This window comes from Sturnus vulgaris, chromosome 5 (assembly GCF_052056855.1).
Source record: "Sturnus vulgaris isolate bStuVul1 chromosome 5, bStuVul1.hap1, whole genome shotgun sequence".
In the NCBI taxonomy this organism is placed as follows: Eukaryota; Metazoa; Chordata; class Aves; order Passeriformes; family Sturnidae; genus Sturnus; species Sturnus vulgaris.
In genome coordinates this window covers 73,411,793-73,424,787 of record NC_142247.1, presented here as the reverse complement: position 1 = coordinate 73,424,787, position 12,995 = coordinate 73,411,793, and the positions used below count along the sequence as shown (strand labels likewise).

Here is a 12,995-nt window from a genome sequence, read left to right as displayed (position 1 = left end):
GGTTTGGATCAGAAAATCCCCAAATCCAGGTTTTTGGGATTATTTCAGGCAGGTCTGGATCAATCTGGTTGGACTGAAGGTGTCAGGGTGAAATTTTTTTCCAGGATTTTCTGTGCCCAACCTGAACCCTCCTGGCTGTGCCAAGGCCCCAGCACAAAAATCCCAAATTTTGGGCACAGAGGGTTGCACTCAGAGCAGGAAAGGACAGAATTAACCCAAAAATCCCAAATTTTGGCAGGGAAGGTTGGACTCAGAGCAGGAAAAGACCCCAAAAATTCGAATTTTGGGAGGGAAGGGGTGGACTCAGAGCAGGAAAGGAGAGAATTAACTCAGGAAAGGACCCCAAAAATCCCAATTTTGGGAAAGGTTTGGACTCAGAGCAGGAAAGGACAGAATTAATTAAACCAGGAAAGGACAGAATTAATTAACCCAGGAAAGGACAGAATTAACCCAAAAATCCCAAATTTTGGGAGGGGGAAGGTTGGACTCAGAGCAGGAAAGGACAGAATTAACCCAAAAATCTGAATTTTGGGAGGGGAGGTTGCACTCAGAGCAGGAAAGGACAGAATTAACCCAAAAATCCCAAATTTTGGGAGAAGCAAGGTTGGACTCAGAGCAGGAAAGGACAGAAATGGCCCAAAAATCCCAAATTTTGGGGAAGGTTGGACTCAGAGCAGGAAAGGACAAAATTAATTAAACCAGGAAAGCACAGAATTAACCCAAAAATCCCAAATTTTGGGGAAGGTTGGACTCAGAGCAGGAAAGGAGAGAATTAACCCAGGAGAGGACCCCAAATTCCTGAATTTTGGGAGGGAAGGGTTGGACTCAGAGCAGGAAAGGACAGAATTAATTAACCCAGGAAAGGACAGAATTAATTAACCCAGGGAAGGACAGAATTAATTAACCCAGGAAAGGCCAGAATTGACCCAAAATTCCCAATTTTGGGCAGGGGAAGGGTTGGACTCAGAGCAGGAAAGGACAGGATGAACCCAGGGAAGGCCAGAATTAATTAACTCAGGGAAGGCCAGGATTAATTAAGCCAGGGATTAATTAATTAACCCAAATTGCCAGTTGTGCACTCACAGCTGGGCTGGGATGGTGCAGCTGTGGCAGCTCCTCAGGGCCAGGCTGCACAGGACACGGCCCTGGATGGACAAACTGCCCTGCCAGGGGCAGAACGGGGACACTGGGGACACTGGGGACACTGCTGGAAAGGGAAATTCCATTAAAATTAAATTAAAATTAAAGTAAAAATAGAAATACAAATTGAAATGCAAATAAAAATAACAGTAAAAATGAAAATTAAAATATAAATTAAGATAAAAACAAAAATACAAATAGAAACTACAATAAAAAATAAAGATACAAATAAAAATAGAAATAAAATACTAATTAAAATTAAAATCCCAAAACCCTAAATCGCACAAACCTCAAATACCCCAAACCCCAAAAACCCCACATCCCAAAAACCCCCAAACCCCACAAACGCCAAAATCCCCAAATCCCACAAACCCCCCAGACCCCAAACCCCACAAACCCCAAAATCCCCAAACCCCAAAAACCCCACAAATCCCAAAACCCACAGACCCCAGAAACCCCAAAAACCCAAAACCCCCACAGACCCCAAAACCCACAGATCCCACAAACCCTAAAAACCACGAACCCCAAACCCCACAACCCCAAACCCCAGACCCTAAAAACCCCAAAACCCCAAACCCCACAAACGCCAAAAACCCCAAATCCCACAGACCCCAAACCCCCAAAACCCCAAAACCCCAAACCCCAAAAACCCCACAGACCCCAAACCCCAGACCCTAAAAACCCCAAAATCCCAAACTCCAAAACCCCCCAGACACCAAACCCCACAGACCCCAAACCCCAAAAACCACAACCCCAAACACCCAAACCACAAAATCTCAAACCCCAAAAACCCCAAACCCCACACCCCAAAAACCCCAAAATTCCAAATCCCAAAACCCCACAAACCCCACAAACCCCAAACCCTAAAAATTCCAAAAACCCCAAACCCCACACCCCAAAAACCCCCAAACCCCAAAACTCCAAATCCCAAAACCCCACAAACCCCAAACCCTAAAAACTCCGAAAACCCCAAACCCCACACCCCAAAAACCCCCAAACCCCAAAACTCCAAATCCCAAAACCCCACAAACCCCAAACCCTAAAAACTCCAAAAACCCCAAACCCCACACCCCAAAAACCCCCAAACCCCACAAACCCCAAACCCTAAAAACTCCAAAAACCCCAAACCCCACACCCCAAAAACCCCCAAACCCCACAAACCCCAAACCCTAAAAACTCCAAAAACCCCAAACCCCACACCCCAAAAACCCCCAAACCCCACAAACCCCAAACCCTAAAAACTCCAAAAACCCCAAACCCCACACCCCAAAAACCCCCAAACCCCAAAACTCCAAATCCCAAAACCCCACAAACCCCAAACCCTAAAAACTCCAAAAACCCCAAACCCCACACCCCAAAAACCCCCAAACCCCACAAACCCCAAACCCTAAAAACTCCAAAAACCCCAAACCCCACACCCCAAAAACCCCCAAACCCCACAAACCCCAAACCCTAAAAACTCCAAAAACCCCAAACCCCACACCCCAAAAACCCCCAAACCCCACAAACCCCAAACCCTAAAAACTCCAAAAACCCCAAACCCCACACCCCAAAAACCCCCAAACCCCAAAACTCCAAATCCCAAAACCCCACAAGCCCCCCAGACCCCAAACCCTAAAAACTCCAAAAACCCCAAACCCCACACCCCAAAAACCCCCAAACCCCAAAACTCCAAATCCCAAAACCCCACAAACCCCCCAGACCCCAAAAACCCCACAAACCCCAAAAACCCCAAACCCCCCAGACCCCTCACCTCGGTGGTTCCGCTCCTCTCTGCACAAAAGAGACAAAGCAGAAATAAATCCATTTTATAAACAATTAAATCAATATTAAATCTAGAAATAATTTGATTTTTATCATATAGAATAAATAATATTAATTAATCATAAATAAAAATTTCAATATTAAATATATATTAAATAATAAAGAAAGAAATAAAATAATCAGGGGTGGGAACAGCAATAAAAGGAATGTTCCTATATAGGAAAAAGTGGAAAAAAGGGGGAAAAAAGGGGAAAAAAGGGGGAAAAAGGGGAAAAAAAGGGGAAATTTTGGGATTAGGAATAAAAAGGAAAGGGAAAAAGGGGGAAAAAAAGGGGAAAAAAAGGGGAAATTTTGGGATTAGCAGTAAAAGGAACATTCCCATATAGGAACAGAGGGATATAGGGTATTTATGGGGTTTCTTAGGTCAATAGGACATTTGTAGGGTTTCTTAGGTTAACAGGATATTTATGGGGTTTCTCAGGTGAATAGGATATTTGTAGGATTTCTTTTTGGGGTTTCTTAGTTTAATAGGATAATTTTAGGGTTTCTAAGGTCAATAGGATAATTTTAGGGTTTCTTACAGGATCTGAAGGGGGTGCTCCCTGTACAGGTACATGTATGGACACAGGGATATGGGGTATTTAGGGTATTTGGGGTTTCTTACAGGGCCAGCAGGGGGGTGTCCAGGTGCTCCCTGTACAGGTACATGTATGGACACAGGGATATGGGGTATTTGGGGTATTTAGGGTATTTGGGGTTTCTTACAGGGCCAGCAGGGGGGTGTCCAGGTGCTCCCTGTACAGGTACATGTATGGACACACCTGTCGGGGTCTCTCGGCCGCGCTGCCCCCGCTCACCTCGTACACGTAATACTGGGGACACACAAATGGGGACACACAATTAATGGGGTCACACAATTAATGGGGTCACACAATTAATGGGGACACGTTAATTAATGGGGCTGGGCCTTCTGACACCACCCCAAACACCCCAACAGCAAAATCCACAACCCCAAAATCCACAACCCCCAAAATCCCAAACCTAAAACCCACAACCCCCAAAAATCCCAAACCCAAAAACCACAACCCCAAAATCCCAACCCCAAAAACCACAACCCCCAAAATCCCAACCCCAAAATCCACAACCCCCAAAATCCCAAACCCAAAAACCCCCAAATCCCAACCCCAAAAATCCCAACCCCCAAAAATCCCAACCCCAAAAATCCCAACCCCAAAATCCACAACCCCCAAAATCCCAAACCCAAAAACCCCAACCCCCAAAATCCCAACCCCAAAATCCACAACCCCCAAAAATCCCAACCCCAAACCCCCAACCCCAAAAATCCCAAACCCAAAAATCCCAACCCCCAAAATCCCAAATCCAAAATCCACAACCCCAAAATCCCAAACCCAAAATCCACAACCCCCAAAATCCCAACCCCCAAAATCCCAAACCCAAAACCCACAAATCCCCAAAATCCCACACCCCAAAAAGCCACAACCCCACAAACAACCCCAACACCAAACCCAACAAAAGCCCAACCCCAAAAACCACAACCCCCAAAAATCCCAAACCCAAAAAACCACAACCCCCAAAATCCCAAACCCAAAATCCACAACCCCCAAAAATCCCAAACCTAAAAACCACAACCCCCAAAAATCCCAAACCCAAAATCCACAACCCCCAAAATCCCAAACCGAAAAACCACAACCCCCAAAATCCCAAACCCAAAATCCACAACCCCAAAATCCCAAACCCCCAAAATCCCAAATCCAAAACCCACAACCCCCAAAAATCCCAAACCCAAAACCCACAACCCCCAAAATCCCAACCCCAAAAATCCCAACCCCCAAAATCCCAACCCCCAAAAATCCCAACCCCAAAAATCCCAAACCCAAAATCCACAACCCCAAAAATCCCAAACCCAAAAATCCCAACCCCACAAACAACCCCAACACCAAACCCAACAAAAATCCCAACCCCAAAAACCCAACCCCAGTTTTTGGGGTTCCAGTCCCAGGTACAAGTTGAAAAATTCCTCATTTCAGAAAGCTGAGAATTCCCATTTTTGGGAAGCTGAGAATTGGGGTTTTTGGAGTTTTTTGGGGTTTTTTTGGGGTTTTTTTTTGGGAATTGTGTACCTGGCTGCTCCTGGAGATCAGGGTTTGTTGGGAAGCTGAGAATTTGGGTTTTTGGGGTTTATTTTTTGGGAATTCCCTACCTGGCTGCTCCTGGATTCATTTTTTTTTGGAAACCTGAGAATTCCCAATTTTTGAAACTTGAAAATTCCCATTTCTAGGTTCCCACCATCCCATTACAAACTGAAAATTCCCATTTTTGAAAACCTGGGAATTCCCATTTTTGGGAAGCTGAGAATTGGGGTTTTTTGGGTTTATTTTTTGGGAATTGTGTACCTGGCTGCTCCTGGAGCTCAGGGGTTTGTTGGGAAGCTGAGAATTGGGGTTTTTGGGGTTTTTGGGGTTTATTTTTTGGGAATTGTGTACCTGGCTGCTCCTGGAGCTCAGGGGTTTGTTGGGAAGCTGAGAATTGGGGTTTTTTTGGGTTTTTTGGGTTTATTTTTTGGGAATTGTGTACCTGGCTGCTCCTGGAGGCCCTGCTGGACTCGTGGCAGTCGTAGCCTGGGGAGGGGCTGGAGCAGCCACAGGAGCCCTCGGCCACAGCACGGACCTTGCCCTGCACAGAACAGCACAACAACAGCAAAAAGTCACAACTCACAACTCACAATTCATAATTCACAATTCAAAATTCATAATTCACAACTCACAACTCACAATTCATAATTCACAATTCATAATTCATAATTCATAATTCACAATTCACAACTCACAATTCATAATTCACAATTCACAATTCATAATTCAAGACTCACAATTCAAAATTCGTAATTCACAACTCACAACTCAAAATTCAAAATTCACAATTCACAATTCAAAATTCAAAATTCACAGCTCACAACTCACAATTCACAATTCACAATCCAAAACTCACAATTCATAATTCAAGACTCACAATTCAAAATTCAAAACTCAAAATTCACAACTCACAGCTCACAATTCAAAATTCACAATTCAAAGCTCACAATCCACAGCTCACAATTCAAAATTCACAACTCATAATTCATAATTCACAATTCAAAATGAAAAATTCACAATTCAAAATCCACAATTCACAGCTCACATTTCACAATTCAAAATTCACAATTCACAATTCATAATTCAAAATTCACAATTCACAATTCACAATTCAAAATTCACAATTCAAAATTCACAATTCAAAATTCACAATTCAAAATTCACAATTCACAGCTCACATTCCACACTTAAAAATTCACAATTCATAATTCAAAATTCACAATTCACCACTCACAAATCATAATTCAAAAGTCACAATTCAAAATTCACAATTCACAAATCATAATTCAAAATTCACAATTCATAATTCACAATTCAAAACTCACAATTCATAATTCAAGACTCACAATTCAAAATTCAAAATTCACAACTCACAATTCACAACTCAAAATTCAAAAATCACAATTCAAAATTCAAAATTCACAACTCACAATTCAGAATTCACAACTCACAACTCAAAATTCAAAATTCACAACTCAAAATTCAGAATTCAGAATTCACAATTCATAATTCACAATTCACAACTCAAAACTCCCAATTCACAACTCAAAATTCCCAATTCACAGCTCACAATTCACAACTCAAAATTCCTGAGAATTCATTAAAAAAACCCCTCAAATAAAAAAAAAATTAAAAAAATTTAAAAACCCACTCCAAATTCCTGAAAATCCAAGGAAAAACCTCAAATGTACCAAAATTCTTGAAAATCCAAGGGAAAAATAATCTGAAATTATCCTAAAATTCCTGAGAATCCAAGGGAAAACTGGAGCCTGGATTTTGCTTTTAGAGAGTAATAAAAAATAAAAATATAAACCAAAATGAAAATGAAAATAAAAATGAAAATAAAAATAAAACCAGAAATAAAAATGAAAATGAAAATAAAAATAAAAACGAAAATGAAAATAAAAATAAAAATGAAAATAAAAATAAAAACGAAAATGAAAATAAAAAATAAATAGAAATAAAAATAGAAATAAAAAATAAAAATAGAAATAAAAAGAAATATAAAAATGGAAATAAAAATGGAAATAAAATTTAAAATAGAAATAAATAAAATAGAAATAAATATAAAAATAGAAATAGAAATAAAAATAAATAAAAATAGAAATAAATAAAAATAAATAGAAATAAATAGAAATAGAAATAAAATAAAAATAGAAATAAAATAAAAATAGAAATAAAAATCAAAAGAAATAAAAAGAAATAGAAATAAAAATAGAATAAAAATAAAATAGAAATAGAAAAAAAATCAAATTATGAATAATTGTGTTTTACCTTGATGAGTTTGCAGATGACAACGTGTCCTGACTGCCTGGGCTGCAGGAAATCCGAATATTTGGAAATATAAACCCCTAAAAATAAAATAATTATAACAATTAGAATTATCTGGAATTATTGCCCAAAAAAAAAAAAAAAATCTGGGGGAAAAAAAAAAAAGGAATGGGAGAAAAGGCAGCAAAAGAAAATGAGAAATGTTCCCTAAAAATGAGAAATATTGCTAAAAAAAATGAGAAATATTCCCCAAAAAAATGTAAAATATTCCCAGAAAAAAGAGAAATAGACCCAAAAAATGAGAAATATTCCTAAAGAATGAGAAAAAAAATGTGAAATATTCCCAAAAAATTGAGAAATATTTCCAAAAAAATGTAAAATATTCCCAGAAAATGAAAGAAAAATTTTAAAAAATTTGAGAAATATTCCCAGAAAAAGAAAAAATTCCCAGAAAAAATGAGAAATATTCCCAGAAAATGAAAGAAAAATTAAAAAAAAAAAATTGAGAAACATTCCCAAAAAATGAAAAAATTCCCTGAAAAAAAGAGAAATATTCCCAAAAAATGAGAAATATTCCCCAAAATTGAAAAATATTCCCAGGATTTTCCATGGGAATATTTGATTTTCCATGGGGAATATTTAATTTTCCAATGGGAATATTTAATTTTCCAATGGGAATATTTAATTTTCCAATGGGAATATTTGATTTTCCAGTGGAATATTTGGAATTTTACCTTTGGCTGGATCCCCCAGGGTGGAAATGGAGCTGCTGTTCACACGGAGCCCATTCTCACAAACTTTCTTTGCCTTCCAAAAAATAAAATAAAAAAAAAAAAAAAATTATTTTCTCATTTTTTTTAAGGATTAGGGGGAAAAAATCTGGCTGGAAAAAAAAAATCTGAATGTGATTTAATTGAATTATTGAGAATTAAAATCCCCAAAAAATTGAGGTAAAAAGGGAATTAAATGCAATATCTACAGGGAAAATCTGAATTAAAAGGGGATTTCCAGTGGATTCTTTGATTTTCCCCAAAATCCAAAGAATAAAGAAATTATTATTAAATTTAATTTCCAGTGGATTCCCAAATTTTCCAAAAATCCAATTAATTAATCTTAATTAAAAGGGACTTTCCAGTGGATTCTTTGATTTTCCCCAAAATCCAAGGAATAAATTAATTATTATTATTATGAAAATTAATTTCAAGTGAATTCCCAGATTTTCACTAAATCCAATTAATAAATCCTAATTAAAATTGAATTTCCAGTGGATTCTTTGATTTCCCCAAAATCCCAAGAATAAATAAATTATCATTAAAATGAATTTCAAGTGGATTCCCAGATTCTCCCCAAATCCAATTAATAAATCTTAATTAAAAGGGAATTTCCAGTGGATTCTTTGGTTTCCCCAAAATCCAATTAATAAATAAATTATCATTAAAATGAATTTCAAGTGGATTCCCAAATTTTCACTAAATCCAATGAATAAATCTTTAAATTAAAATTGAATTTCCAGTGGAAATTTCCTGTTTTTTCACCCAGGAAAATTGAATTTCCTCTGGGAATTCCACCAGCAAATCTCCTGGGTTTAGATGGGATTAAAAAAAAAAGCTGGGATTTGATGCTAAATTTTTGATGGAAAAAAAATCCCAATTTTTGGTTACCTCTTCCTCTTTATCAAAAAGCAGAAATGCAAAAGTTTCCTGCAGCTCCTCTTGGCTGTATCCTGCAGCTTCCTTGGCTCTGGCAAAAGCTTGGAGCTGGGGAAAAAAAAAATTAAATTAAATTAAAAAAAAGAAAAAATTTGGAATTTTGTTCTGGATCATCACAGAAAAAAAATTAAAATTCTCACTTTTTTTTGGACAAGATCAAGGGAAAAAATTGGATGGATAAATAAATAAATAAATAAAAGCTGAAATAATCAAGGAAATAAAATAATAATCAAATAATAATTAAGGAAATGAAATAAAATAAAATGTGCCATAACAGCTGGAAAAATGAATGTGGTTTCATTATTGATTCTTAAAATTGAAAATAATTGAGATTTAAGGAAAAATTCCTTTTTTTTTTTTTTATTTTAATCCAGCTTCCAGAGGGATTATCCAAGATTTAGGCAGGATTTTTTTTCATCCTTTTCTAGGTTGGGAATTGGATGTTTGGAAAATCTTTTCCAACCTAAATCATTCAGTGATCTCAAAATTTTTTAATTTCTTTTTAATTCAGGACGATCAAATTGGAGATTTGCATTCCCAGAGAGCAGAGGCTGGAAAGAAAGGCAAGGAAAAATGGGAATGGGGGGTTTGAAAATTGGGAATGTGGGGTTTGAAAATTGGGAATGTGGGGTTTGAAAATTGGGAATGTGAGGGTTTGAAAATTGGGAATGTGGGGTTTGAAAATTGGGAATATGGGGGTTTGAAAATTGGGAATGCGAGGGTTTGAAAAATTCCCACTTTTAGAATCCTTTCATTCCCACTTTTCAAAATTCCTTAATTCAAATCCCCACATTCCCACTTTTCAAATCCTTTCATTCCCACTTTTCCAATCCTTTCATCCTCACATTCCCACTCGTAAAATCCCTTAATTCCCACTTTTAAATTCTTTTATTCCCGATTTTTAAATCCCTTCATCCTCACATTCCCACTTGTAAAATTCCTTAATTCTCACTTTTAGAATCCTTTTATTCTCACATTCCCACTTTTCAAATCACCACATTCCCACTTTTAGAATCCTTTCATTCCCACTTGTAAAATTCCTTAATTCCCACTTTTGGAATCCCTTTATTCCCATTTTCAAAATCCCTTCATTCCCACTTTTCAAATCCTTTCATTCTCACTTTTCCAATCCTTTCATCCCCACATTCCCATTTGTCAAATTCCTTAATTCTCACTTTTAGAATCCTTTTATTCCCATTTTTCAAATCCCCACATTCCCACTTTTCCAATCCCTTCATCCTCACATTCCCACTTTTCAAAATCCCTTAATTCTCACTTTTAGAATCATTTTATTCCCACTTTTCAAATCCTTTCATCCCCACATTCCCACTTGTAAATTCCCACTTTTCAAATCCTTTCATCCTCACATTCCCACTTTTCCAATCCTCACATTCCCACTTTCAAAATCCCTTAATTCCCACTTTTCAAAATCTCTTTATCCCTTCATTCCCACTTTTCCAATCCCTTCATCCCCACATTCCCATTTGTCAAATTCCTTCATTCCCACTTTTAGAATCCTTTTATTCCCATTTTTCAAATCCCCACATTCCCACTTTTCAAAATTCCTTAATTCCCACTTTTCAAATCCCTTCATCCTCACATTCCCATTTTCAAAATCCCTTAATTCCCACTTTTCAAAATCCCTTCATCCCTTCATTCCCACTTTTCCAATCCTTTCATCCCCACATTCCCATTTGTCAAATTCCTTAATTCTCACTTTTAGAATCCTTTTATTCCCATTTTTCAAATCCCCACATTCCCACTTTTCAAAATCCCTTTATTCCCCACTTTCCAACTCCCTTCATCCCTCCATTCCCACTTTTAGCTGCAGATTTTTTTTAATTCCTCATTAGGACAGAAAAAAAAAACCAAAAAAAACAAAAATTACAAGATGTACTTTACAAAACCAACCAACCCAAAAAAAAAAAATAAAAAAAAAAAATAAAAAAAAAAAAAAAATAAAAAAAAAAAATTAAAAATCACAATTCCCAGAAGTGTTGATGCCCCCCCAATAATTGAATTTTTCCCGTGAAATGCGGGCTGACCTCGGTGTGGAAAAGCTGATTTTCCACCAGGATTGCTCTGCTGTACTGGAATCGTCGCTGGGAGCTGGAGTCCAGGCAGGAACTGTGCAGAACCGACAGCGCCCTCTGCAGCAGCCAGCCCGAACCCTCGGCTGCCCCTGCCGAAACGGGGAAAAAAATCAAAATAAAAGGGAAAATGAGATGGGAATTCCACCCAGAAATGGATAAAAGATGATTGGGGAACGGGAGGGGGGGGAAAATGGGGTGGGATGGGGTAAAATAGTCAAGAAATTTGAATTATTTTGGTGTTTTTCTACTGTTAATTTAAAAAAAAATCATGTATTTCTTTTTATTCCATTCAAATTATTCCAGGAGAAAAAATTATTCCCAAATTGAGAGTTTGATCCCGCTTTTTAAGGGTCAATTTAAATATTTTTGGTGTTTTCCTCCCCTTAATTAAAAAAAAAAAAATTCCTTTTATTCCATTCAAATTAGTCCAGGAGAAAAAATTATTCCCAAATTGAGAGTTTGATCCCGCTTTTTAAGGGTAAATTTAAATAATTTTGGTGTTTTCCTCCCCTTAATTAAAAAAAATTAAATAGTTCCTTTTATTCCATTCAAATTAATCCAGGAGAAAAAATTACTTCCAAATTGAGAGTTTGAGCCCTAATTTCAAGGGTAAATTAAAAAAAATTTGGTGTTTTCCTCCCCTTAATTAAAAAAAATTAAATAGTTCCTTTTATTCCATTCAAATTAATCCAGGAGAACAAAATTATTGTCAAATTAAGAGTTTGATTCCTGTTTTTATGGATAAATTTGAATAATTTTGGTGTTTTCCTACTCTTAATTTTTAAAAAATCAAATAGTTCCTTTTATTCCATTCAAATTAATCCAGGAGAACAAAATTATTGTCAAATTAAGAGTTTGATCCTTATTTTCAAGGGTAAATTTAAATAATCCTGGGGTTTTCCTACTATCAATGAAAAAAAAAATCAAGTATTTCCTTTTATTCCATTCAAATTAATCCAGGAGAAAAAAATATTTCCAAATTGATTATTTGATCCCTGTTTTTATGGCTAAATTTGAATTATTTTGGTGTTTTCCTACTCTTAATTAAAAAAAAAAAAAATCCTTTTATTCCATTCAAATTATTCCAGGAGAACAAAATTATTCCCAAATTGGGCAAAAATACAGAATTTATTCCCTAAAAAAATAAAAAAAAAAATTAAAAAAAAAGAATAATAATTAAAAAAAAAATCGCAATTTCACTTTTTGGTCTCCAAGGAATTGGTCACTTTGGGAAGTGCCAGCTCCAAGGTGGGATTTTAAGGAAATTTGAAATAAAAAAAAAATATTGAGGGTGAAAGATGTGGCAATGGGGAATATTCAAACTGGCTGTGCCGTTGCCAAAAATGCAATTTGCACCTTTCAAAGGAACACTAAAAATAAATAAAGCCAATTATACATAAAAGCAATTTCCCAGCCACCTAAAAGCCTCTGGTCCGAGGCAATTAATTGTAATTAATCACAATTCTTATCAGAGGAGATAAAAGTGTCTGGAATGCTCTGATAATGATTTTTTTTTCTTTTTTTTTTTTTGGCTGGAAAACAAGTTCTGTGAAATCGGATTATTTCATTTACAAGAGGAGTTATAGAAAAAAAAATTCAAAAGTGATTTCAACCTGTTCAGCACCTTTTCTAAAACCCAAAATGGGTTTGCAGCTGAACTAATTTCTGGTTTTGTCAAAGATTTGGGGTCATTTTTTTGTTAGAAATAATTTATTTTTTTTAGAATCTCCTTGATTATGTTCTGACTCGAGTAGCCCAACAAAGCAGAGAACTTTTTGCATCATTCTGGATCATTCTGGATCATCACAGAACACGGTTTTTTATGAAAAAAAACCAAAAAAAACCCAAAAAAACCCTTGGTTTCC

At 36.4% G+C, this 12,995-nt stretch overlaps 1 protein-coding gene across 1 annotated transcript in view; it reads right to left on the bottom strand.

The window, feature by feature from the left end:
* TASOR2 (transcription activation suppressor family member 2) overlaps window positions 1–12,995 on the bottom strand; it is a 35,369-nt gene that overhangs the window by 20,249 nt on the left and 2,125 nt on the right. Inside the window, exons 2-9 of the mRNA XM_088166123.1 lie at window positions 11,083–11,219; window positions 8,990–9,085; window positions 8,063–8,135; window positions 7,332–7,408; window positions 5,500–5,598; window positions 3,670–3,776; window positions 2,894–2,913; window positions 1,084–1,207 (exon numbers count right to left, since the gene is read on the bottom strand). Coding sequence (XP_088022249.1) covers window positions 1,084–1,207; window positions 2,894–2,913; window positions 3,670–3,776; window positions 5,500–5,598; window positions 7,332–7,408; window positions 8,063–8,135; window positions 8,990–9,085; window positions 11,083–11,219 — 733 coding nt within the window. The remainder of the gene's footprint in view (window positions 1–1,083; window positions 1,208–2,893; window positions 2,914–3,669; window positions 3,777–5,499; window positions 5,599–7,331; window positions 7,409–8,062; window positions 8,136–8,989; window positions 9,086–11,082; window positions 11,220–12,995) is intronic.